Source organism: Oncorhynchus keta, chromosome 31 (genome assembly GCF_023373465.1).
Source record: "Oncorhynchus keta strain PuntledgeMale-10-30-2019 chromosome 31, Oket_V2, whole genome shotgun sequence".
Lineage (NCBI taxonomy): Eukaryota > Metazoa > Chordata > Actinopteri > Salmoniformes > Salmonidae > Oncorhynchus > Oncorhynchus keta.
In genome coordinates, this window is record NC_068451.1 from 5,563,414 (window position 1) to 5,591,082 (window position 27,669).

The 27,669-nt window shown below is 42.0% G+C and overlaps 2 protein-coding genes across 6 annotated transcripts in view; one reads left to right on the plus strand and one right to left on the minus strand.

Annotated features, from left to right (window-relative positions):
• Nucleotides 1-407: 407 nt before the first annotated feature.
• On the minus strand, nucleotides 408-27,467 carry LOC118364262 (protein lin-28 homolog A-like). 4 transcript variants are annotated; one of them, XM_035745662.2, is made up of 4 exons: nucleotides 27,305-27,467; nucleotides 13,523-13,695; nucleotides 6,519-6,703; nucleotides 408-2,171 (listed from the first exon to the last, which is right to left on the minus strand). In XM_035745662.2, the coding sequence occupies exons 2-4, from the start codon at nucleotides 13,598-13,600 to the stop codon at nucleotides 1,952-1,954; spliced, it is 483 nt and encodes a 160-aa protein (XP_035601555.1). In that variant the 5' UTR covers nucleotides 13,601-13,695; nucleotides 27,305-27,467; the 3' UTR covers nucleotides 408-1,951. The 4 variants fall into 4 exon arrangements, with proteins under 4 accessions (XP_035601555.1, XP_035601554.1, XP_035601552.1 ...); XM_035745661.2 differs by lacking the exon at nucleotides 27,305-27,467 and adding an exon at nucleotides 15,630-15,702; XM_035745659.2 differs by lacking the exon at nucleotides 27,305-27,467 and adding an exon at nucleotides 14,525-14,823.
• The window catches only part of LOC118364259 (glycoprotein endo-alpha-1,2-mannosidase-like protein), a 39,570-nt gene continuing 34,066 nt past the window's right edge, over nucleotides 22,166-27,669 (plus strand). For both annotated transcript variants that reach the window (XM_035745654.2, XM_035745655.2), the window contains exons 1-2: nucleotides 22,166-23,552; nucleotides 27,355-27,464. In XM_035745654.2, the coding sequence (XP_035601547.1) occupies nucleotides 23,057-23,552; nucleotides 27,355-27,464 (606 nt within the window). In that variant the 5' untranslated portion in view covers nucleotides 22,166-23,056. The remainder of the gene's footprint in view (nucleotides 23,553-27,354; nucleotides 27,465-27,669) is intronic.

A 27,669-nucleotide genomic window follows, 5' to 3' on the forward strand; every position in this document is an offset into this window, starting at 1 on the left:
CACAGAGTGACCTAAACCTGAATATGAGGAGAAGCTGCAGCGCAATTTAGATACAAATAAATAACAAGGACTATTTTAAAAAGGCTCCATAATAATTCTAAATATATATTAATTGGATGTTGGAGGTATGTCTTTCAGCTTCTCCTGTAAAACGGGAGTACGGCTGAATGGCTTAGCTAGCTCTAAATGCACCTCCATGCAGGGCTGGGTCGACATTCATTAGTGCAAGGTAGCAGAAATGATTCACAACAAACGAAAACAAGCATTTATTATTGGGCAAATTCTGGTAGTCCCTCCCTGTTTCAGTCCGTTCTCTTCCGTTTTGGTGCCTTGTGACTACAACTGTGGTGCTCCTGTATAATCCCCACAAGCTGCTTGGAGACAATGTCCAACATAAAGGAGACATTGTCTCCAAGCAGCTTGTGGGGATTATACAGGAACACCACAGTTGTAGTCACAAGGTACCTAGTAATTTTAAGGAACAGTGGGTTAACTGTCTGTTCAGGGGCAGAACGACAGATTTGTACCTTGTCAGCTCAGAGGTTTGAACTTGCAACCTTCCGGTTACTAGTCCAACGCTCTAACCACTAGGCTACCCTGCCGCCCCAATTGACGACACTGAATAAAAAAATGTGTTTCTCCTACTTTAACGCTGGATGCTGCTGCTGCTTTGACTGTCAAGTATAAACGAGACAAATATGATTATGTAGATTCCTGAATCAACCTCAAGAATCCATTCAAATCTTGCATCTGATTTCTACATGGTAAATTACTTATGTTTGAAACATTTCATAGATATTGGTGTGATTACTGGAGTCAGTGACTCAATTCCAAATGCATGTAGTCTAAGCAGAGGATGATCAAGTTGATTATACAGATGTAAGATCTTAATTTAAGGCAGTTTGCTACTGCAGGAAAATAATCCTGCAGCAACAGGAAATGTGATTTATTATGTGGATTAAAAATTAATGTACATGTTTTATAAGGGTTGATACATTTTTCTTTAGGGCAAATGAAGTCTGACATTTTCAAGTGGAAATGACAAACTTTAGAATCCTTAAATGCACCACAAGCTGCATTTCCTGCTGTGCTGGAAAATTCTCAGCAACAAAAGAGTGATCGAATTAAGATCCTACATCTGTAGGGTCTAAGTCTCTGGTTGTAATGTAGCAGCAGCAGATAAGACATGTACCATGAGGGAGACTGAGTACCTAAGAGACAGCACTGTGCCGGCACAACATAAAGAAATGACGCAACAACAACAACCAGAAGCTGGCCATAGAAGTCATACTATTTGGTTTGACATTCATTTGTCCCCAGGACATCTGGATGGTCACTTACAATATTGGCAGCCACCAATACATTGCCTCTAGCTATTACCCAATACCCTGTCGGTTCATATGTACCCACCCATTACCACCCATGAGACTAACATTCACTTGCAGAGGTGTAGTGTCACAACTCTTTCTTTGTCGGATACAGTGGGGTGTAACAATCAGGAAAGTCAAGAAGTTGTAAAGCAGCAAAAGTGTTTAGCTATCTACTTGACACTGTGATTTTAAGCTTCCTGGTGAGTTTGGTATAGTAGCATGCCAGTGTGATTGGCATGGTTTCTCATTATCTGCTCTGTAAAAAATTAAACAACTTTCTATTCTATAAAGACATCAAAGTAATATGTGATGTGCCATTACAAGTTTAAACCCCTCATTAGCGGTTCCATACATTTTTACAAATATTTCCTGAGTGCGATAATAATACAGCTGTATTTGTGAGTGTTACACTAAAAAAGATTAACTTCAGTACATTCTTCATGATCGTTTTGTTTACAAAAACCTGAGGTAGTTCCAAAAGCATCTTATATAGTTGAAAGGAAACTTAGCGGCCATCTTTCCAGTAAAGCAGTTTGATTGGCTTCTGTGCTTCCCCCAGCTTCCATCCTGCGTCTCCTCGTTCAATCAGAGCTCACGGGGGACGGGGGCGAGTGGCCGTGTTCCTCCTCGTTTCCTTTCAAGGAGGAGGGCTTTCCCTGAGAACGTGGCGAGGACTGCTGTGCTTTGATTGGGCAGTTGGCGACCATGTGGGCAATGCTCTGGCAGAAATGGCACTTCTTAGGCTGGGGTGGCAACTTGCACTCCTTGGCATGGTGGTCCAGGCCTCCACAGTTGTAGCACCTAAAAAACAAGATGGCGTGTTTGACATTGAAGACACTGCACAGAATCACTGATCTGCAAATCACCTTGCATCTCAAATAACTACTCATTATGTGATGGTCAGCAATTCTGAACCTCGCCTTGCTCAAACTGATCCCCTCAACCAAGCTGATAAATGTAGGACTGGGCCATAGGTATCAAGCGTTGCAGATTAGGGGTGCTGATTTAGGATCAGTTTAGCATTTATATCACAATGCATAGGATTGTATGGACAGTGAGGACCTGATCCTAGTGATCACCCTGTTACAGGAGAACTTTCCTGCAATGTAAAAAACTGTTTTGTGTATTTGAGGTTTAAAAAGGATTCTGAAGTTTGTCATTTCCAGTTTGAAATTTCAGACTTTGATTTTCCCTTAAGAAAAATGGATATCAACACCTTCAAAAATGTCCAGTAATTGTAATCAAACTTTAACTAGGCAAGTCAGTTGAGAACAAATTCTTATTTACAATGACAGCCTACCACAGACAACGCTGGGACAATTGTGCGCCACCCTTTGGGACTCCCAATCATGGCCAGATGTGATACAGACTGGATTTGAACCAGGGACTGTAGCGACACCACATATACTGAGATGCAGCGCCTTTGACCGCTGCGCCACTCGGGAGCCCTTGCTGCAGGATTATTTTCCTGCATAAGCACACTGGTTCAAATTAAGATCCTACATTTGATAGGAGCGTTGGGGAAGTAACCAAAGGGTTAGTGGATCAAGGTAAAAATCTGTCGTTCTGCCCCTGAGCATGGCAGTTAACCCCCAACAACAATTGCTCCCTGGGCACCAATGACATGGATATCAATTAAGGCACCCCCCCCCCCGAGTCAGAGGGGTTGAGTTAATAAATGCATTAGACACATTTCAGTTGAATGCATTCAGTTGTACCTGACTAGGCATCCCTCCTTTCCCTACATATGCCCCCTGATCTTGTATTGAGTGGAATGCGCTGTCACCTGCAATCCACAAGAGGGCAGCATATGCATTACATTACATTTAAGTCATTTAGCAGACGCTCTTATCCAGAGCGACTTACAAATTGGTGCATTCACCTTATGACATCCAGTGGAACAGCCACTTTACAATAGTGCATCTAAATCTTTTAAGGGGGGTGAGAAAGATTACTTTATCCTATCCTAGGTATTCCTTAAAGAGGTGGGGTTTCAGGTGTCTCCGGAAGGTGGTGATTGACTCCGCTGTCCTGGCGTCGTGAGGGCGTGTGTTCCACCATTGGGGAGCCAGAGCAGCGAACAGTTTTGACTGGGCTGAGCGGGAACTGTACTTCCTCAGTGGTAGGGAGGCGAGCAGGCCAGAGGTGGATGAACGCAGTGCCCTTGTTTGGGTGTAGGGCCTGATCAGAGCCTGGAGGTACTGAGGTGCCGTTCCCCTCACAGCTCCGTAGGCAAGCACCATGGTCTTGTAGCGGATGCGAGCTTCAACTGGAAGCCAGTTAGGCTAGTGCTGCAGCGGCCAAATAAGAACTCTGGCCAGTTCCATGCAGTGGCTTATTTATTGATTGTATTTATTTAACTTTTATTTAACTACGCAAGTCAGTTAAGAACAAATTCTTATTTACAATGACGGCCTACCCCGGCCAAACCCTAACGACGCTGGGCCAATTGTGCACCGCTCTATGGGACTCCCAATCATGATACAGCCTGGAATCGGACCAGGGTCTGTAGTGACGCCTCTAGCACTGCCTATGGCCATCCTTTTCATGTGAACCGGGTTAAAAGTGGGTTAAAAAGTGCAAATGATCTTTGTTCTACCCCATGTGCAAATGCAAATTGAACATAACAGCATGCAACTCTTTTCTACAGGACGTACGCTATTTATAAAAGCACGTTCTGTCTGTATGTTTCAGTAGGCTATTTGTTACTTTGAATAGTCTCATCTACAAATGAACAAAATGAATCACCCTTTTCATTCTTTGTCCACAGTACTTTGCGGCAATGAGGTCTTTTTAGCTACATCAATTATATTCCTTCGCCATTGAACATACACAGAGTATCACAGTCCACGCAGAAGGGTTAGGGTCAATGGTAGCCTTAAGAGTAGCCGTCCTTTGATAGCTGGTTTAAACAGGACCTGTAGAATAGCCACGCGTCCAGGGTTGGCTGACAGATGGGCAGTGGCATTGGGGCTGTCACCGCTGCTTGTGCCACTGAGGAGCTATTAAGGACCCCCTTCCTCCAATGATGTAGATGAGGCTTGGTCAGGGGAGGCTCAAGGAGGTCAGTTGCTTCTTTGTACCACTGGCCGTTGGGTTGGTGTCAAGGCCCAACTGTCTCAACATCGATTATGGAGCGCGTGCCGGAAAGGGGAAGTGGTCCTTTGTCTAAAAAGCCACAGCAATGATCTCCCAACTCTGACCCCCGCAGTCCTCTCTAACCCCCTATATTTTAGCCATACGCGGCTGCCATGGTTACCGTGACCTCTAACCCCCTCTCGGGCGCCTACATCTGTTATCAATTAAATGGACAGGGTTTTTCTTCCCTCCCCGCATCATATATACCTACTAAATGCGTCAGCATGCTTCAGTTCGGCTGGCAACTAGCCGAAGTCGGCTTGGCGAACCAAACACGTGTGCTCGCATACTACCTTGAAATACCTTCGCTTGAAAACAATGTAATGGCAATAGTACTGTTTGTCCATTTTGAGTCACCGTAGCCAGTACACTTCTTTCAAAATAGTCCATATTAATCTAAGATAACGCAAGAAATCTGTCATTGATTTTGACATTTTTGCAGAGGAGATCTTAGTCGTGCAATTTTACATCCAACTAAGATGTTTGGTACAGTATTTCTCAATAATAAAAAAAATGTGCATGAAAACGAGTCGTCTCTTGTTGAATGACAACAAAGGCTTTACTGATGAATCCTTACTGTTGACCAATCACCGATGAAGGGGCTTAGACTTCGGCTACTGACTTCAGCTTGTCTCAAGAAAACATTCCGTACAACCGAAAAAACCCTTACCGCAAATGAACAAAGACGTCACGAAATGTCGTCATAATATATGCACGAACTCTTCCGAACTGTTTCGGCTCGGAAGCCTTAAGATGGAATCAGAAAATAAATTGTGGCTGATTTGGGCCATATTTTAAGAAATATGGAGAGATAACACTGGGGAAACGAGTCCCAGGGTCCTCTGTTTCTAATCCCATGCAAACACCGCCACCTAAATAAAGAATATTAAATATGCAATTGACAAAAATCATTTAGAATCTTAGACCTATGTACAGACTACTCTTTAAGACATTAAACAGTTTATCTTATTCTCCATTGAAAATGTTGGAGTTGGCCCCATATGATTCCTCTTATGAGGACTAGCATAGTCTTGGGAGAGTGAATCGTGCGCCACAGGCCTCCCAGGACTCTTTGAGGCAGTAACAATCTCCATTCTCACCCTGACTATACTCTGGGCCTAATCACAACTGGCAGGAGGCCACATTGATACCCCTCTCTAACCCATCACAATATCCACAACGGACAAAGGACTCACAATGTTGGCCCGCCTCTTACTTCTACGGTGAGAAAAAGTGAAGGGATTTGTGCATTTTAAATGGATGCATTATGCATGTAGTGGGGTATGGAAACTTTTGCATAAAAAAACCTAGAACCATTAATGGTTATTTTACAGGGACAAGCCCAAACAACTCGTATTTTTGTAAATTGGTCTTATAACATTAGTAATATTTCAACATCAAACACTTGCCAACTTAAATAAAGCTTTTTTTTTTATAAATAAAAACACCTCGAATGAAATGTGTAATATTTTACTAGTTCTAAACTGTAATGACAGGATAATTATAATCCACATCTACAGTGATTCAGAAACATTCATGTTACCAGTTTAGGTTACCACCACAAAAACACATTCTGTGGAAGAGGTTGGGAAAAGGTTTTCCAAGAGAGAACCACCGTGTGTAACTCCACAAGGGACGTCCAGAATGAAACAGCTATTGATCCAGGTCACACGTCAAGCCTGCCTGTGTGACCCTAACCACAGCCAGGGGTCAAGGAAAAGAAGAAGAGGCCAGAACGGGATAAAACTGAAACACCATTTTGAATCATATCCAAAATGGATGGACCATTGCAGATGTGAGATCCAACCACAATAAAGAAAATACTTTGGGCCACCATCTTTTGAGTATGTTAGAACCCTACTATGGTACACATAGTTATGTGTGTAAGATTAATATATACATTGTTGCTTATCTGATCATATATTTCTGTTTCAGTGAGTACAGTTTAGTGTATACCTTATCCCCATTCGATGTACAGACAGAGTGTGCATATACAAGGCAGGCACTCACCTATCTCCTTTGGAGCGGCGTTTCTGGATGCTCTTGCCTTTGGGTCTCCTCTCGCTGCCCACACAGTGTGTGCCCTCCGGCCCAGTGACTCTCTGGGACTCCAGGCCTTTGGCTGACTTCTTGAAAGTGAACTCGACCGCCTCGCTCTCCTTCAAGCTGCGGAAGCCCTCCATGTGCAGCTTACTCTGGATGGGAGAGAAAGACAGGAGAGAGAACCGTCAGAATAGTGTTAGCAGTTTCACCTTCATTCCTGTGCCCCTTTCCAAATGAATCTCAGAGTAGGAGGGCTGATCTAGGATCAGCTCCCCCTGCCAATATAATTCTATTCATTATGATTTAAAATGAAAAAACTATCTATCCTTTATTAGCAGTCCTACTTTGAGACTCTTGCGAACACGGCCCTGTAACCTTTTAGAGGCCATATCAAATATCACATTTTGAACACTTTCCAAGGGGCATTTCAAACATCCTTGGAGGATTTGTTTAGTCGTTACACATTCTTACGAACAGATCTTAAGAACTGAAGTCTTGCTGCGTGATATGTTCCAAAACAACGGTGACGCAATCACAAAAAGCTTACAGCATCAGCTAACAAATCAACTAATAGTCAGCCAACGGAGACGCTGAGGAGTGACCCCCTGTGAACACTATGCTATCTTCAACCTTTTTGGACAGAGATAGGAGCTACCTGGCATCTGTCCTAAGTCTCCTGACTGTTGATCATTCTGTCTCACCTCATAAATAAACTACAAAGCCTCTTATTGTCAGACAGACTATTTGTCAGACAGACCCCCCACTAGTCTGCATTGGTCTGTTGCCAAACACTGTGAGTCTCCTGTGTTCGAGTGGTAAACCTGATGTGATAACCTTCACCCATCCCCCTCTGCCAAAGGACCTGCATTCCGCACAACTACGTCCCCTACCCCCAACCTCTCTTCCCAACTACATCACAAAGGACCACTAACACACTAACCACCACTGCAGGATTCTTGCTGGGAGGGATAGGGTTGGGGGTGGGGTGGGTCAGGGAGACATTCCTTGGATGGTTGTTTGGCAGAGAGATACACAGATAAGTTGAGAATTAACACATTCACACTCCAAATGATAGGTACCTGCATGCTTTGATTCAATAATTGATCGATTGTTTCACTAAAATGTGATACATTTAGAATGGAATCAATACACTCAAAGCCTGAAAGCATTCCACGGCTCAAGAGTAGGGACACAATCAGCACCATGATCCTGAGATTAACGCTAAAGACTATGCTAACATCAAACCAGGTTTCGTGTACCTAAGGGCAGACAACAGAAAACGTTATGAAGTGGAAAACTGAAATAGTCCCATTCTGTTTCATTGGTGACAAATTAATATGACCCAGTACTTTAGCTACAGTATCCTACAATTTTTTTCCCAGATCCCATTCTGCTGCCTTCACCTCAGTTGACCCAGGCAGCTCTGTTCCGCAGAGAGACGTTCAGCCATGAGATAAAAACAGCCTTGGAGAAGGGGAAAATGAGGGAGGAAGTGATGAAGAAATGGAGGGAGGAAAGGGGAGGCTATGAAAAAGGGGAACGTGCTGTGCATTAAGGGGTCATGCCAGAGGCAGCCTGGGTAAAACAAGAACCCTCCAAAATAGCTTTTGGATTGGTGGTATGGTATATCTGCAACCGGGCAGCAGACATCGTTGATTTTGATATGATTAACAAAGAAGTTTCAACTAACCTTTGAGAACTTCACCATTATAGGGTGAGCAATATTGTGCTGCAAACCGAATTCCACAACTGTAGAGCCAAAAACCCAATTGTTTCTCTCGTGTTCAGGTCGGCGCCAGGACCAGACTGACGGCTATGCCGCCTCATTTTGGTATTTCCTAGGCACCAAGTGCCATTTGTCTCGGTTCCTGGACCCAATTTAGGAGCGGAAAGACATCAGCCATGCTCACCACAGAGGGTTTCCTCTCCTGAAATGTCAATGGCTGCCATTGTCAGACTGGGACGATCTTAGATTATTTGAGGAAATATTAAGGATATATTTAAAGACCAGGGGGTGGGATTCCCAGACCCAGAATGAGCCTAGTCCTGGACTAAAAAGCAAGCTCAATCATTGACAATGCTTTTTAGTCCAGGAACTAGGATTCATCTGTGAATGGGAAACTGCCACTATCTGATTTATCCTTCTTTGACAGCCTTCTCTGCATATTGCTTCAAATATCAACAACACTGTGTGTGTGTGTGTGTGTGTGTGTGTGTGTGTGTATGTGCAGTTGCATTGATGGGAAGCTTTAAACATTTACAATTAGGCTTGAAAAGAAAAGCATAAAAAATTATGTGCCATAGATGGTATTTGAACCAGGACACTAATTCAGATACAAGCCACATGGCCTACAAAGAACTGCATATATTGTGTAATGAAAACTAGCAATGCAATAGCATCTAGCATTACATTAAAGTTAACCGTTCCTTAATACTCTAATGGTCACTGATGAGCATCGGCTGCAGATCTGGGACACATAACTCCATTTGGGTGACAAAAGTGCCGAGTTGAAAAGCTGCTCCATTGAACATTGGCCCCAGTGACCGTTAACTCACTTCCCCTCACATGTGTGACCTCCCCCGCTCCAGGTCCATCCATACCCACCCCCAACACAGAGAACATACCATGTGGAAAGAGAAAGGAGACTCCTAGTATGGCCTTAAACCCTACCAACCTGGTGAAGTGCATTGGAGGGCGATATGAAGCTCTACTGTAGGCTATTTCCATACTAGCTTGAAGAAAACAGAGTGGGGTAGATGAATGAAGACATACGAGGAGGAAAGAGAAAGAGGACAATGGGAAGGGATTGCTACTAGGACAAAGTGGGTCTGAGGGGCTCGGTCACGGCCGAGAGGAGCATGCTTCATTGGGATGCGTGGTCCTATTGTTCACCTGCACACAATGGCCAGAAGGCCCCGGGAGTTCATGTTCTCTTCCTGACATGCAGTGACTTATTTCGGGGCCAAAGCCCCATTGCCATAATGCACCGTAGCCATAACGTCCATCGTGGATGAACATTGAACACACATGATCTCGCCTATCTAACAATGGCTAGCAGGGTTGGGGTCACTTCCATTTCAATTCAAAAAGTAAACTGTAATTCTAATTATGAATTTTTCAAGCATTGAGGAAAATTGGAATTGGAATTTCAGTTTGCTTCCTGAATTCAAATGAAATGTAATTGACCCAAACCCTGATGGCTAGGGGAGGAAGTCAGTGGAGAAGTCACTATGTAAGATGTCAAAGGACAGGGTTCAGGAGGACACTGTCCCAGTTACATTGTTAACAGATATTGTTCACTTGTTCAAACATATGCTTTAAAAGGCTTGGACTCTAGAGTGGCGGCACTAGAAGAGGAATGTCTGCATTCTGGGAAGAATTAAATAAGTATTTAGTCATACAAATTACTTATTGAGAAATAGATTATATATTAAAGAAAGGTTGTCAGGAAAAAAAACATTAATTTGGAGTGTGATTGTAGTCCTGGCCATTTCAACAGATCAAAAGTTCAAATAGCTGAAATAAATGGTCTAAAAAATAAATGGTCTAAAAAGCAGCGGTTCTGAAAAGGAGGAAAGAGTTATAATTACATGTAATGGCTCAGATACACAAATAGCGTTTGCTGGCCAAGAGTACTTAGCACTTCTGAATGTAATTTGGGAAGCGAGCGTGCACTGATTTTACATCCACCTTCGACGCGATGTGTGCGAGCCTTAAGGGCTCTAGACAGTCTAAACAAACAGAACTGGCGGAGAACCGTTTGCATCACCTTCTAAAAATGTGTCCGCACAAATGTATATACAGTGCATTCAGAAAGTATTCAGAACCCTTGACTTTTACGACATTGGTTACATTACAACCTTATTCTAAAACAGATGTAATATTTTTTTTCTCTCATTAATCTACACACAGTACCCCATAATGACAAAGTGAAAACAGGTTTTAGAAATGTTTGTAAATGTTACTCAGTACCTTGTTGAAGCACATTTGGCAGTGATTACAGCCTTAAGCCTTCTTGGGTACGACGCTACAAGCTTGGCACACCTGTATTTGGGGAGTTTCTCCCATTCTTCTCTGCAGATCCTCTGCAGATCCTCTCAAGCTCTGTCAGGTTGGAATGTCGCTGCACAGCTATTTTCAGGTCTCTCCAGAGATTTTTGATCAGGTTCAAGTCCAGGCTCTGGATGGGCCAATCAAGGACATTCAGTAACTTGTCCCGAAGCCACTCCTGCATTGTCATGGCTGTGTGCTTAGGGACGTTGTCCTGTTGGAAGGTGAACCTTCGGCCCAGCCTGAGGGCCTGAGCACTCAGGAGCAGGTTTTCATCTTTTTGGGATTGTGCCAGGTTTCCTCGAGATGTGACACTTGGCATTCAGGCCAAAGAGTACAATCTTGGTTTCATCAGACCACAGAATCTTGTTTCTCCTGGTCTGAGAGTCTTTAGGTGCCTTTTGGCAAATTCCAAGTGGGCTGTCATGTGCCTTTTACTGAGGAGTGGCTTCTGTCTGGCCACTATACTATAAAGGCCTGATTGGTGGAATGCTGCAGAGATGGTTGTCCTTCTGGAAGGTTCTCCCATCTCCACAGAGGAACTCTGGAGCTCTGTCAGAGTGACCATCAGGTTCTTGGTCATCTCCCTGACCAAGGCCCTTCTCCACTGATTGCTCAGTTTGGCCGGGCGGCCAGCTCTAGGAAGAGTCTTGGTGGTTCCAAACTTCTTCCATTTAAGAAAAATGAATTTTTTTGTTACCCTTCCCCAGATCTGTGTCTCAACACAATCCTGTCTCAGAGCTCTATGTACAATTTCTTTAACCTCAGGGCTTGGTTTTTGCTCTAACGTGCACTGTCAACTGTGGGACCTTATATAGACAGGTGTGTGTCTATTAAAATCATGTCCAATCAATTGAATTTACCACGGGTGGACTCCAATCAAGTTGTGAAAACATCTCAAGGATGATCAACGGAAACAGGATGCACCTGAGCTCAATTTCGAGTCTCATAGCAAAAGGTCTGAATACTTATGTAAATATAGTATTTCTGTTTAAAAATATATATATTTTAGTATATTTGCACACAACAAAAATCAAAAAACATTAATACATTTGTATTTAAAAACATTTTTAATAAATGTAAATTAGCAAACATTTCTAAAAACCTGTCTTTGCTTTGTCATTATCGGGTATTGTGTGTAGATTGATGAGGAAAATGTTTTATTAAATCAATATTTGAATAAGGCTGTAAATAACAAAATGTGGAAAAAGTCCAGGGGTGTGAATACTTTCCGAATGCACTGTATAGTGTAGAGAATCATTGTACCATCTAAACCGCTGTGAAATATATTTTCCATAACCCAAAATATTGTATTTTCAGCTGTTTGAAGCTGGTGTACAAAACTGAAAGTAAATGACGCAAAAACATGGGAAGAATAGAAATAGTGCACATAGAACTGATCTACTGCTTCTTAGACTTGCTTTTAATGAGAATGACAGATCTTTATCTCACACTTCTATGTGAATTTGGTCAGGTTAAATGTTAAACCCAGCCATGTAAGGCAAAGGTGTGTCCAGGCCGACCCAATGGGGAGCCAGGCTCACCCAATCAGATCGAGCAAATATCTCTACTTGGCAGTGTGCCAAACCGACATTATTTGTCTTTTTACCTAAACATGCAAACACCATCAGATATAATACATAGCAAGCAGTGCACTAGAATGATATTCAGATGAACTGGAATGACATTCACTCTCATGGGATTGGTCGCCAAAATTAACTAACTGAAAGCCACAAGTATGAATGCATTGAGGCATATGTCACTGTACTTCTATGGCTATATGCACTATGCTACTGCCTTCTTCATTTGTTCATTTAGCAAACAAGACAGCCCATAATACAGTGCCTTTATCAGTCAATAGGCTCCAGAGTGACGCAGCGTTCTAAGGCACTGCATCTCAGAAAGGTAGGGGTCAAAATTATGAATTGTGAATAATGATGAGTGAGAAAGTGACAGAGGGTCAAAGATCATGAACCCCAAGACATGATAACCTCTCACTATTACCAATAACAGGGGAGGTTAGAATGTCTTGGGGGTATGATCTTTGACCCTCTGAATCACAACAAAAACGAACTGCAAATGCAAGTTTGTAGAGTCACACGCTTGATGTAGTCATTGAGTGCTAGGGATATGGGGCCAAATACTAATATTTTGACTACATTATTTATAAGAATCTTTAGGGGTGTCAATTATTTTGACTTGATAAAGTAAACTTTTTAAAAACCTTTATTTAAACTAGGCAAGTCAGTTAAGACCAAATGCTTATTTACAATGATGCCCTAAACCTGCCAAACCCAGACGATGCTGGGCCAATTGTGTGCTGCCTATGGACTCCCAATCACAGCCAGTTGTAATACAGCCTGGATTTGTACCAGGGTGCCTGTAGTGTCTTAGACTGCTGTGCCACTCAGTTTAGCTCTTTCCTTGTTTTTCCTCACACAGGAGAAATGGTTGCAAAACCTTCACTATTTTATTAGGCAAGTCAGTTAAGAACAAGTTCTTGGCAACTCGGGGATTCGATCGAGCAAACATTTGGTTACTGGCCCAATGAGCTAACCACTATGCTACCTGCCATCACCCAAACCAATTTGGTCAATAACAAATAATATATATTTCTCTGAACAATTGTATTAGAATAAAATAACATACTTTCCGTTTTATTTTTTTGCATACAATTATTTATTTTATGCAGTCATTATTGCTCATCTTCATCTTTATCAAGGGTGTCCGTGATTTTGGACGCCACTGTACATGACCACGAGGTCACATGGCAAGCCAGCAACGCATGCTCGTTTGAGAAGGAAAACTGCCTGAATATGTTATTCTGTGTCAAGGTATAGTGGACCACCATTCACCACATATTTGGTGTGAGAAGTAGACGGTAAATCAGTTCATTTGAAAACCAAGGCGCCCCTCTTACCTGATGGACGAACACATCGACCGGAGACTCGAGCGGGACCCCCTCTCGGTTGGTCATGGACAAAAACCCAAAGCCCATGCGCACGTTGAACCATTTACATACGCCGACACCGTGGAATGATTCCGAGTCCTCCTCCGTGCTTGGTCCTTCATCCTCTTCGGTCTTGCAGACTCCTGTAATTTTGAAAAATATGTTTAAAAAATGTCGTTTGACTATTTACCACAACACAAGAAAGGAGTGTGCGCGTAAAATTGCCATACAGCTTGGTTCTTTCCTTGCGCATCCATAACCCTTAGGTAGAAAACGGGGAGAAATCGTTGCAAAACCGATCGATATGTTACGATTTCATTTGATCAGTAACCAATCATATCCATAGGCCTAAATATAGACCTATCTACAAACAATTTCAATACATAAACAACAATATTGTATGGGTCCATAATGACAATTATCTATAGGTCTAACTCTGGCTAGAATTTGAATATTTGTTATTCTCCCATCTTATATTTCAATCTTTCACACTTAGGATCTATATATTTCACACTCATAGTGAGTATGTATTAAGTGTACTCGTATGTGAAGAAACAACACAGGCCAACACGAAACGAATTACGAAACCTAATATATCACTTAAATGGCTAGTCTATGTTGAACTGAATCTCATGGACCTCTTGTTAGCTGCGTTTGTGCGACAGAAAAAAAGTTACTTGTAAAAATAAAACAAATTAATTTTAATTTACAAGACTACATTTGTAAATTCGTCTACAAAAAGAAACATTTAAATTTATCAAGTGCCTACATTATCAACAACACGATAACTTGAGTCGGGTTAGTCCATGGCGAACAAAATAAAGCATGTTTTGGTATTGACTAGGCAATTTAAAAAAGGAAAATAGTTCCATACTGTACACAATTGTACATTCGTAAGCTGAAATTCATTCTATATCTCTTTAAAGACAGAGACTACACTAAACACAATATATCGTTAGATTTGTACTCAACCTGGGGATTCCTGGTTAGAGACAGAACCCATCTTGCCAATTCACGCCTTGAGTCAAAGGAAGCACCCAAGTTAATGTAGGGTATCCTTTTCCCCTTCCGAGCAGCGTAATGCCCACGGTTTCCCACATTCATGCCAAATGCGCTGTAAAGCAAAAGCTCAACTTCGGGGGGAAAGTGGGAGGGCGAAATAAACAAAAGGGTCTGGCAACGTATTGCCCCAAACAATGAGAGGTGGGGGTCACAGGGAAGAATTTGTAGAAGAATTACCCAAGATCTAAAAGACAATGCAAGGTAACCCAGCCCCCCAAACCTCTTCATCTATGACCATCAGAGAGACTCCTTAGCTTTATAGCTCAATCCAAATAACCAATCAAAGCGTTTTAGTCCAAATTATTGGCCTACCTTCTGCCATGTTCGGTCCCGCTTGTCTTTAGCCTATATCAGTCCCTGTCCCCCCTGTGTTTTTGCCTGGACGTCTCGGGCCCCGCTCCGCGTTGGATCACGTCTTTATTCCTCCCCTGGTCAGTTTTCACACTTGGTCAATATAGAAACGACCAGGGAGCATCTTCCTACCACCAACCAACCCCCTCGGTCATGTCCACGTGATTCCCAATTAGCCTACATGATTAATTGCACGTTCCTGATCTTGGAGGGCCCCACACATGTTGAGTGACCAATCACAACTCAGGGAGACCACCGCACCACTGTTTATCAAGGCGCTAGCCCTGAGCCCCCCATGTAGGATATCCTTTTCCCCTTCCGAGCAGCGTAATGCCCACGGTTTCCCACATTCATGCCAAATGCGCTGTAAAGCAAACCTCAACTTCGGGGGGAAAGTGGGAGGGCGAAATGAACAAAAGGGTCTGGCAACTTATTGCCCCAAACAATGAGGGGTGGGGGTCACAGGGAAGAATTTGTAGAAGAATTACCCGAGATCTAAAAGACAATGCAAGGTAACCCAGCCCCCTAAACCTCTTCATCTATTGCCATCAGAGAGACTCCTTGGCTTTACAGCGTCAAACCAAATTTTAGTCCAAATTATTGGCCTACCATCTGCCATGTTCAGTCCCGCTTGTCTTTAGTCTATATCAGTCCCTGTCCCCACCTGTGTTTTTGCCTGGACTTCTCGGGCCCCGCTCCGAGTTGAATCACGTCTTTTTTCCCCTGGTCAGTTTTCACACTTGGTCAATATAGAAAAGACCAGGGAGCATCTTCTTCCTACCACCAACCAACCCCCTCGGTCATGTCCACGTGATTCCCAATTAGCCTACATGATTAATTGCACGTTCCTGATCTTGGAGGGCCCCACATATGTCGAGTGACCAATCACAATTCAGAAAGACCACCGCAGAGTTGCTTATTCAGAGAGACCACCGCACCACTGCTTATCACGGCTCTAGCCCTGAGCCCCACCCCCCCTTCTCCTGAGTGTGAATTCGACCCCACACAGCCTAATAAAATACAACGCAAATGGTTTGAGAAAACTGCAACCCCACCATACAACATTACATCCGAACATGGCCCATATTTGGGAGTTGTTGAATTTATAATGTATAAATCAAATGTGTGCGTAATTTATGTTAAATAAATATTCATTAAATAAGAGAGGATGTAATAGGCTATTCTAAACAACTCCATGTTATAACTAGGCCTATTTCGCTTTCGAAATTGGGTGACGAAATGAGGTGTAACGTGATTGGGTTAATATTGAATACTCAATGTGTTCCATCGTAATCAGTCACTTTGCTGCTGTCGCAATGTTGCTAATGGATGCAAAAAGTTGGTTTGGAGAGGTAAGTCAACCAGTTGTGGGTCATTTGAGGTGACGCATGGGAGGGGGAGGGGAATGGGACTGGATGGCCACGAAGAGGTTCGGCTCGGTCATCATCAAATCACTGCATTTTGATGTAGCCAGTGGATTTTTTTTGACTCAATTCATAGTCAAATCTTCATCAGGAAGTTCGAAGAGTAGCCTAGAGAAATAAAACCGAAACGACGCAAACGAAATAATTGCCTTCAGCATTCTGGAATTGTGGCATGAAAAGACAGGCCTATCTGGTCTAACGAATTCCCAGGTCGATGATGATTGATCACAAATGTTAATCTCTTGTTGACTGTTTTCCTTGTAGAATGATTAATGAAGCAAAAATAAACCAAATAACTTATTTAAGCTCTCATTGACCTCGCTCTGAGGTGGTGTAGGCCTAGTAGTTATATAATAATACTAATTATGATGCTTAAAATATAGTACAAATATAATAATACAACAGTAATTATTTGTATTATTACCATTGTATTTATTATATATCTGCCCATTATTGAATTAATATACCTTTGATATGAACGAAAATGACATAATACTTTATTATAATGAAGTTATGCTGTTAAGATCATCCCTGCAGTGTTAATTTGCTAACTTTTTTTACAATCGTGTTAAAATGTGTTTCAGGAAGAGATAAACCATTTTTTAGATTCAACATTTGGCTGTGTTAGATATCCTTATCACCACGACCCCTTGTGGGTATTTGAAACATCGTCGTTGAAAAGATAACCAAGACAAGTGGTTTAAACGAAGGAGAGAGGTTGAGGTTCACAGAATTCAATAAACGTTTTAATGTATTCTTGATTGCTGGGCTTAAGAGAGTTTTCTTATGTAGGCCAATGGTTTTTGTATTCCCTTACCGAAAGACTGAAACGAGGTACCAAAACCAATGCAATGATGAGACAGACAACGCCATCAATCGTTATCTTCATTGGTAAATAGCCCATGAGCCATATATGGATGGTTCTGTTTATAACTTTAATTCTAGTTGGCAGTAGGTCCTGTGTCATCCATATAAACGCAAGTGTCTTGTTTATTGTACAATGTGATGTTTCTTGTTCGAAATAATTGAATAGCTTGATTAGGTTGCATCATACAATTACGAATTGACTCATAAAATGTAGTTGAAGAGAACGATGGCAATTGCTTCCAGTGGGGTTAAGGGGACACCGTCAATTCTGCAAAGTTTTCATTCTAAAAACAAAACACACAAAAAAGTATTTTAAACTATAGGCTACAAAGTGCTTATGTTACATCTCTACGATAAACAAACTGTTGTATAAGGCTCCACACATCAGTAAGAGTTCATAATTAGCACAGTTGCACATAAGCTCCACACATTGAACTGGTTCACAACCTGTTGCTCAACTAAAGCTGCGTTTACACAGGCAGACCAATTCTGATCCTTTGCCGAATTTTTCACAAAAACTCTGATCTGATTGGTCAAAATACTATTGGTTGAAAAAGGTCAGAATTGTGCTGCCTGTCACAAATAATGATTTATTATTTCAAACCATGGATAAGACATGCAGTCATTTGCCAATATGGTCAAAAATAATATGCCCCGCCCCCCAAAAAGGAATGACCATCATGCATAGGCATATAAGACAGTGTTTCATCAAATGCTTTTGTTATCCCTTATTGATCCCTTATGGATATAAAAAAATGCACATGGCCAAAAGTATGTGGACACCAGCTCATCGAACATCTCATTCCAAAATCATGAGCATTAATATGGAGTTGGTCCCCCCTTTGCCACTATAACAGCCTCCACTCTTCTGGGAAGGCTTTCAACTAGATGTTGGAACATTTCTGCGGGGACTGTTTTCCATTTAGCCACAAGAGTATTAGTGAGGTCGGGCACTGATGTTGGGCAATTAGGCCTGGCTCGCAGTCTGCGTTTCAATTCATCCCAAAGGTGTTCAATGGGGTTGAGGTCAGGGCTCTGTGCTGGCCAGTCAAGTTCTTCCACTCTGATCTTGACAAACCATTTCTGTATGGACCTCGTTTTGTGCACAGGGGCATTGTCATGCTGAAACAGGAAAGGGCCTTCCCCAAACTGTTGCCACAAGTTGAAAGCACAGAATCGTCTAGAATGTCATTGTAGGCTGTAGCGTTAAGATTTCCCTTCACTGGAACTAAGGTGCATAGCCCGAACCATGAAAAACAGCCCCGGACTATTATTCCCCCTCCACCAAACTTTACAGTTGGCACTATGCATTTGGGCAGGTAGTGTCCTCCTGGCATCTGCCAAACCCAGATTCGTCAATTGGACTGCCAGATAGTGAAGTGTGATTCATCACTCCGGAGAACAGGTTTCCACTGCGCTGTCCAATGATGGCAAACTTTACACCACTCCAGCCGACGCTTGGCATTGCGTATGGTGATCTTAGGCTTGTGTGTGGCTGCTTAGCCATGGAAAACCATTTCATGAAGCTCCCGACGAACAGTTATCGTGCCGATGTTACTTACAGAGGCAGTTTGGAACTTGGTAGTGAGTGTTGCAACCGAGGACAGACAGTTCTGACGTGCTATGCATTCAGGGGTCCGTTCTGTGAGCTTGTATGGCCTACCACTTCGCGGCTGAGCCGTTGTTGCTCCTAGACGTTCCACTTCACAATGACAGCACTTACAGCTTGGCAGCTCTAACAGTGTGCCTGAAATAACAGAATCCACTAATTGAAAGGGATTTACGCATACTTTTGGCCATGTAGTGTATATACAGTACAAATATACATGTCGTGTATATATAAATAGGACACAAAGGTGTTCTGCCTATATCTGCATCAAGAGTATGAAGACATAGTTGCATTATTGTGTATTTTATATATCAACTGAAATTGAAAAGGTACTATTCTGATTTGGGTCTCAACCATGCACTTCCCACCAAATACACTTATTCACGTTTTTAGCACATTCACATAGATTGATGATCAAATCTGAACAAATAGGCTACAACGATATGCAGAACTATCAGGACCGAGTTTGGGAAAACCTGGTGTAGGCTACTGACAAAGCCAAACGTACACATACACAGGCCTACCAAGGCATAGTTAAAAAGAGGAAAAGATCCATGCACAATTCTCCCATTGAAATGCCCCAGTGTTAAGGAGAGTCAAGATTTCATCCTTGAGTTGGTCTAGAGTTTTTAGAGTTGAGCATAAAATGCTGATGTTCATGCACAGTGAGCCAAATATAATCTACCACTAGAGGTCACTGTAGTTCTTCCACAATACAGATACATTTTGCCATGTGGAATTGTTGAAATAATATGCTAATGACCACACAATACATGTTGGTAATACAGTAGACCGCCTCCTACAATTAAAACGAAAACAGTGTGTAGGTTTGACTTTCCAAAATGATCAGATGCACTGGGAAGGAATACCCTACTATGATGCTTGATGAGATTCATTCGGGAATGATCAAAACCTGAAGACTGAAATAATGTCATGCAGTTTGTATTAAACTAAGTAATCTCAAAACCAAATAAAATACAATGTTATTGGTTGCACACACATATTTAGCAGATGTTATTGCGGGTGTAGCGAAATGCTTGTGTTCTAATCTCGGTTGCCCAGAAGTAAAATTCTCCCACGAGAGATTACACTCTGAGAGAAAAAGGTGTTATATAAAACCTAAAAGTCTGTTTCGGCTGCTCCCCCCTTTAAAGGACCCTTTTTGAAACCCCCCACTGAAGAGTGCAGTTTATTATCAGTCTTGTAAAAATGTTCTACAGTTGGCTTTACGCAATAGAATACAGTAGTCCCAGAACTGCTTTTTAACAATGTCCATACACAAATAGTTCAGGAAAGTCAAGTTGTGATGATGCTTTTGAAGTTTTGCAAACCAACGAACAAAAGCAAACAAACAAGAATCAGTCCCTATGAGTTATGCACAGCCCTTGCTTCCTACGCCTTCTCCTATGTGACTTTATTTGACACCTGACGTACTGACGCTGACCTCTGCGCTGCGGTTTATCCGTTGTAGGTAGACATACGGCTGCTGATGAGGATGTTGAAACAATGTGACAGACACCCTGGAGCTTTTTCCCTTTCACGAAGGTTAGAAATATGCCAATGAACTAATGAGTTCATACTGTGTGTGTGTGTGTGTGTGTGTGAGAGAGTGAGAGAGTGAGTGAGTGAGAGCTTATTGAAACCCTAGAGACGATGTCCGCGCCCCTGCAGAAATCTAATTAGCATAATAGAACAATCCCTATAAAAATCTGTCATTTTAAGATAAAGATAACTTTTTTTGCAGTGGATGCTTCTCAATCCACCACATCCGCCAATGTCGCACTTCTGCATCTGTGGTGAAAGGTGACAGAGCTAGTGCTATGTTTGTCAGACCATGAGACACCCCCAAAATCACCTGTACAGCCTAAACAGTTTGGCCTAAAAACTATGCCCAAAGCCATCACAAAACTAATCAGAAGGTTCCCGGTACCAGTTGAAAAAAACAATGGAGGTATTTATGGAGTCTGTTTAGTGGCAAAAAAAAATGGGTTAAATACATGTAAAAATATACACTTACCGGTCAAAAGTTTTAGAACATCTACTCATTCAAGGGTTTTTCTTTATTTTGACTATTTTCTCCATTGTAGAATAATAGTGAAGACATCATAACTATGAAATAACACATATGGAATCGTGTAGTAACCAATTTTTTTTAAACAAATCAAAATATATTTTAGATTTGAGATTCTTCAAATAGGCACCCAAGAAGAAGAGTGATGGAGTACTGCATCAGATGACCTGGCCTCCACAATCACCCAACCTCAACCAAATTGAGATGGTTTGAGATGAGTCGGACTGCAGAGTGAAGGAAAAGCAGCCAACAAGCGCTCAGCATATGTGGGAACTCCTTCAAGATTGTTGGAAAAGCATTCTAGGTGAAGCTGATTGAGAGAATGCCAAGAGTGTGCAAAGCTGTCATCAAGGCAAAGGGTGGCTATTGGAAGAATCTCAAATATGAAATATATTTAGATTTGTTTTAAACTTTTTTGGTTACTACATGATTCCATATGTGTTATTTCATAGTGTTGATGTCTTCACTATTATTCCAAAATATAGAAAATAGAAAAAAAGAAAAGAAAGACCCTTGAATGACTAGGTGTTCTAAAACTTTTGACCGTAGTGTGTATATTTATATATATATATTTATTTATTTATTTTTACTTCTTCTTTTTTTTTTTTCTGATCTTGCTTTTATCTTTTTCAGATATAGGACAACCACTTCAGAACAAACTTCTTTTAGATAATTTTCTGGGGACAATCTGTAGTGAATCTGTTATTCAATGCGTTTATATGGTCTAATAGAAGTTAGGCCAAAACTAATTTTGCATCAAATATTTTTTAAATATATTTTTGTTATACTTCAAGGGGTCTTAACATTCAAAATCAAATTGCTAAATTGTCCTTGGTATGATCTTCTTAAAACAATTCCATATAGCTTAGTTGACCCCCATGGCTAAGACAGGGCTTAGACTGTTATGGGTTAAGTCAATACCACTTTCACAGATGACCACCTCATTGGAAAGGAAGAAGTTACGAGTTAAAGACTGGAGTCTATAAGGCTTCATTGTTCATTTGACAGCATGTTCATCCTGTAGGCTACACTGCAACTTTCCAACCCTGGCTTTATTATGTAATTTACAGTCTATTATCATCATCAATAAGGCTCCAATATCCTACTTTGTATAGGTACATGCATAGCCTATAGTTGCCATCCATCAGTCCCCTTGCGCCAAACAAATCTCAGTATAACACCGGGCCGTTAAAAGCTCCGCCTCCATGTAGCAAAACATGGACGGTAAAAAGTAGGCATCGCTGATGGCGAATACCATGGACAGCGACCACGGAGTGTGCACGTCCAGGATCTTGTTGCATTGAATTTAGAACGTTTTCGTTGCTGTCCCCACGTGGGTTTACTTGCCAGCCTAATGTAAAGCATTGTGTAGGAGATATATCGAGCCAGCGGCGAAAAGCGAAATAGCGTAGCAGCGAAAAGCGAAATAGTGTAACAGGGTGACGGCAATTCAGCCATCAGGAGCCAACATCTGACTGTAGCCTATAGACGATAGAAGGATATCAGCGAGATTTGATCACTTGACATGGAGACTATTCTTAACTCGAAATGTGCACATTTTCTCCAAGAGCTCATATAATCAGATGGTGGTATAGCCTTCATCATTGCAATTGGGGAACACTAATCAAAATGTGTCATGCATCCTTATTTCACAATCTCCACTACAACAAGGTAAAGTGCGCTCCTTAAGACATCGATATTCTGTTAACTGAATGAATTGAGCAAGTTAACTCCGCATGTTAACCTGACAAAGGGCCAAATAATGTCACATCACTGAGATCTAAATGCAATGACAGATTCCACTGCGTCATGCAACGCGACCATTAGGCTTCATCCGCAATCATGTAGTCTAATAGTTAGGCTATTAATCATAAAGTTGTACATTTTCTGCGTTCCGACAGCGACTGCATTTATGAATACTCTATATGAAGGCCTGCATTGTATACTTTCCTATAGTGTAGTAGGCGAACTTGTAAGATAGGCTAACTGTTATAGGATACTGCCTATATGCTATACGACGTTTGGAGAAAAGCACGTTATATTCACACCGCTGACTTCAGCCGAACACGATCCCCGGTTCACTCCAGCAGGAATCGCCTCTACGAGACAATCTATCCGCAATGGCCAGGCTGCGGAAGAAAACGTGCATAGCTCTGTTCTTATTTACACTCTTCGTTTTCGGAACCATGATGGGTTTGAGAACTCTGAAGCCCAGCGATGGGTTCTCGGACCTGGCCCCGGGGTTGGGCCTCCTGCCGATGATTGGAGGAAGGATGGACCGGCGCTCGGTGTCCCAAGACGCCGTCTCCTCCCCGGGGCAGGTACGCGCCAAAGTAGTTTTATCAAACTCTGGACCTGAAGGAACCATATTTTACGACGTCCACATATTTTACAGCGTGTGGTACGGGAACCCGTCGATGGATGGGAAATACATGCACTGGGACCATGTCCTCGTGCCACATTGGGACCCCAAAATTGCCGCCAGTTACCCTAAAGGGAGGCATATGCCACCGGAGGACATCGGCTCCAGTTTCTACCCTGAGCTCGGTCCGTACAGCTCGAGAGATCCGGATCTATTGGAGTCGCACATGGAGCAGATTGGAGCGGCTGCTGCAGGTAGAGTGCAAAGGTGCAGTGGTTATTCTATACTGAAACATACAAACAAGTTTTAACATTCGCATTAGTCTTGCTGCTGCTGCAGTGCCTGTCCAGTTAACTTTAAAGTTGCTACATTTTGTTCTACTTTGAGCACAGCTACAATAGGATCTACAGTAGAAGTCGGAAGTTTACAGACACCGTAGCCAAATACATTTAAACTCAGTTTTTCACAATTCCTGACATTTAATCAGAGTAAAAATTCCCTGTTTTAGGTAATTTAGGATCACCACTTTTAAGAATGTGAAATGTCAGAATAATAGTAGAGAGAATGATCAATTTCAGCTTTTATTTCTTTCATCACATTCCAAGTGGGTCAGAAGTTTACATACACTCAGTTAGTATTTGGTAGCATTGCCTTTAAATGGTTGAACTTGGGTCAAACATTTCGAGAAGCCTTCCACAAGCTTCCCACAGTAAGTTGGGTGAATTTTGGCCCATTCCTCCTGACAGAACTTAGTCAGGTTTGTAGGCCTCCTTGCTCGCACACGCTTTTTCAGTTTTGCCCACTAATTTTCTATGGAATTGAGGTCAGGGCTTTGTGATGGCCACTCCAATACCTTGACTTTGTTGTCCTTAAGTCATTTTGCCACAACTTTGGAAGTGTGTTTGGGGTCATTGTCCATTTGGAAGACCCATTTGCGACCAAGCTATAACTTCCTGACTGATGTCTTGAGATGTTGCTTCAATATATCCACATAATTTTCCTGCCTCATGATGCCATCTATTTTGTGAAGTGCACCAGTCCCTCCTGCAGCAAAGCACCCCCACAACATGATGCTGCCATCCCCGTGCTTCACGGTTGGGATGGGGTTCTTCGGCTTGCAAGCCTCCCCCTTTTTCCTCCAAACATAATGATGGTCATTATGGCCAAACAGTTCTATTTTTGTTTCATCAGACCAGAGGACATTTCTCCAAAAAATACAATCTTTGTACCCGTGTGTAGTTGCAAACTGTAGTCTGGCTTTTTTAATGGCGGTTTGGAGCAGTGGCTTCTTCCTTGCTGAGCGATCTTTCAGGTTCTGTCGATATAGGACTTGTTTTACTGTGGATAGAGATACGTTTGTACCTGTTTTCTTCATCATCTTCACAAGGTCCTTTGCTGTTGTTGTGGGATTGATTTGCACTTTTCACACATAAGTACTTCATCTCTAGGAGACAGAACGTGTCTCCTTCCTGAGCGGACTGACGGCTGCGTGGTCCCATTGTGTTTATACTTGCATACTATTGTTTGTACAGATGAACGTGGTACCTTCAGGCATTTGGAAATTGCCCCCAAGGATAAAAAGACTTGTGGAGGTCTACAATTTATTTTCTGAGGTCTTTGCTGATTTCTTTTGATTTTCCCATGATGTTGACAAAGAGTCACTGAGTTTGAAGGTAGGCCTTGAAATACATCCACAGGTACACCTCCAATTGACTCAAATGATGTCAATTAGCCTATAAGAAGCTTCTAAAGCCATGACATAATTTTCTGGAACATTCCAAGCTGTTTCAAGGCACAGTCAACTTAGTGTATGTAAACTTCTGACCCACTGTAATTGTGATGCAGTGAATTATAAGTGACATAATCTGTCTGTAAACAATTGTTGGGAAAATTACTTGTATCCATGCATAAAATAGATGTCCTAACCGACTTACCGAAACTATAGTTTGTTAACAAGAAATTTGTGGAATGGTACAAAAACAAGTTTTAATGACTCCAACTGAAGTGTATGTAAACTTCCGACTTCAACTGTATATGTGCCAACATCACTCAAGAGTTCCACTGACTTGAATGACTCACTTTGATGCATATAGTTCATATATCCTGCCAGATGTATACTGTTATGGCTTATTTGGAATACATTGCTTGCGTTGCACATTGCTCGTGCTGTCTGTCTTCCTTATTCCAACAGGCAACCATTCTCCTGTATCTTTAGACAGCACAAGTGATGCCTCATATCTGAGTGATGAAATTTGCCTTCCTACATGCAGTGACTCTATAGACATTCTGTTTTAATCGTAATAGTGAGTATCCTTCAGTACACGCGTGAAGTGACAGCTCATAAATGTCTATGTTGCAGCCAGATAAATTCTTGTCCACACCCTGATAGAGGGGAATATCAAAAACTGTTCTGTCAAGCAGCCAGCACAGCAGGCCACTGGCACACACAGTATTTTTTTAATATTTTTTTATTTTTTTACCTTTATTTAACTAGGCAAGTCAGTTAAGAACAAATTCTTATTTTCAATGACGGCCTAGGAACAGTGGGTTAACTGCCTGTTCAGGGGCAGAACGACAGATTTGTACCTTGTCAGCTCGGGGATTTGAACTTGCAACCTTTCGGTTACTAGTCCAACGCTCTAACCACTAGGCTACACTAGGCTATGCATGCAGATAATTGATCAAGCCATGTCCACAAGCTGTATGGAATATTTGATTACAATATCTAAAAAACCATGGTCGCGTGTATTAAAAGGTTATTGCCGCAGGACATTTTTTTTTTCACTTATCCTGCGCTTTGCCGGTTTATTTCAGCACTCATGTAGTGGACAGCTCCGCACGCTCACCTAAGCCCACCAGCAGCCTTTTCTCACAGTCGTTTCGGAACTGTGTTTATCTTGACATCCACTTCCAAGCAACCTTGAACGTGAACAATTGAACACTTGAATAATATGTGTTTACTGCTTTTCTGTATTTCACTGAAATCGAACATACAAACAGCTAAAAGTCAGAAGTAGGCCACGCGAGTAGGATGTCCCATTTTTACTCTAGAAAGTTATTGAAAATCCTTGGTCAGTAGAAGGAGCCCTTACGTATTATCAGTAAGTGGCCATGATTGTCCACTGCAAAGGTCAGCACTGAAAACCATAATCGGAAGTGGCATGTACATTGTCTGAAATGTAAGCCTATGTTTTAAATGAAAAAATGTAAGCTACTTTTATTGACCAAAATGGGAGTGATGATGCCTTGGAGTTGGGTGTGAAAACAAGTTTTCATAAACGACTGATGGGACAGCCAATCGAGCCATGCTAATGTTGTCTGCCTTCGGCTGAACTGGTTATTGTACACCATCCGGGAAATGATTTTCCTTTCCCTTTTCATTCCATTCCCTTCCCCCTAAACCGAACACTGTGACAGATGGAACACAGAAAGGGCAACTGAATGTGCTTAGCTAAAAAGAGTCCATTTAATTAAAGCCACTGGCACAAAGACCCATCAAAAATTCCAAAAAGCATCCTGCTGGCAGCGGTGACTGATACCACTACGCGAGGAGCCCATAATAAAATGAATCGTGCGGACATAACTTTTTAATACATGACTTTTTAGATATTGTAATCAAATATTCCACACAGCTAGTGACCAAAGTGGACATGACTTGATCAATTAGCTGCATGCATACGGCAGCTATCACATCAATAAGTCCTTCAAGCCAATCCGGAACCCTGAGGGGATGTAGGTAACGATCACATATATCAATGTCAACATCACACTGACCAATACGACTTAAAATGGTGTAACAGGGACATCATGGGGTTCAGGATAGGGTATCAGAGATGTGTGGTCATTGAAATAGAATGACTAGAATGGACATTGAAGTCAATGTTCTGTGATAGGTGGACCAGCAGCCATATTGAGTGTATTGTAAAATTGCCATGCTATGAGGGGCTTTCTCGTCATTTTATTTCCCCATTCTAGTAATTATATGTTTGTGTGGGGTATAGCCAACCTGAAATGTCCTGTGTGGAGACTGAGAGAGACTTGTCCTGTGTGGTCTAGGGGTGCTGGTGCTGTCCTGGTATCCTCCGGGCCTGGCCGATGACAACGGGGAGCCCACAGAGGACCTGGTGCCGGTTGTCCTAGACGCTGCTCACAGACACAACCTCAAGGTAAAGGAACAGACCGACAGAGAGACAGACAGACATTTTGCTTTGGAATCAGTGTTTGGGATTCATGAGTTCTGGATAAGAATGTGTGCTTTGGTAAGGAATCTTCCAAAGAACAAATTTACACAACCAAATGGTAAACAGATCTTAATACTGTACAATAGTATTGTAATACACAATAGTATACCATTACTTCAAAAAAGTTGAT

Excerpts from the sequence above, each read along its gene's own strand:
- LOC118364262 (XM_035745659.2), bottom strand. The coding sequence starts at position 14,555 with ATGGGTTCTGTCTCTAACCAGGAATCCCCAG. Across the intron at positions 13,696-14,524 it reads CTCTAACCAGGAATCCCCAG|GAGTCTGCAAGACCGAAGAG; the intron begins GTTGAGTACAAA and ends TCAAAATTACAG. Across the intron at positions 6,704-13,522 it reads TCGATGTGTTCGTCCATCAG|AGTAAGCTGCACATGGAGGG; the intron begins GTAAGAGGGGCG and ends TCTCCCATCCAG.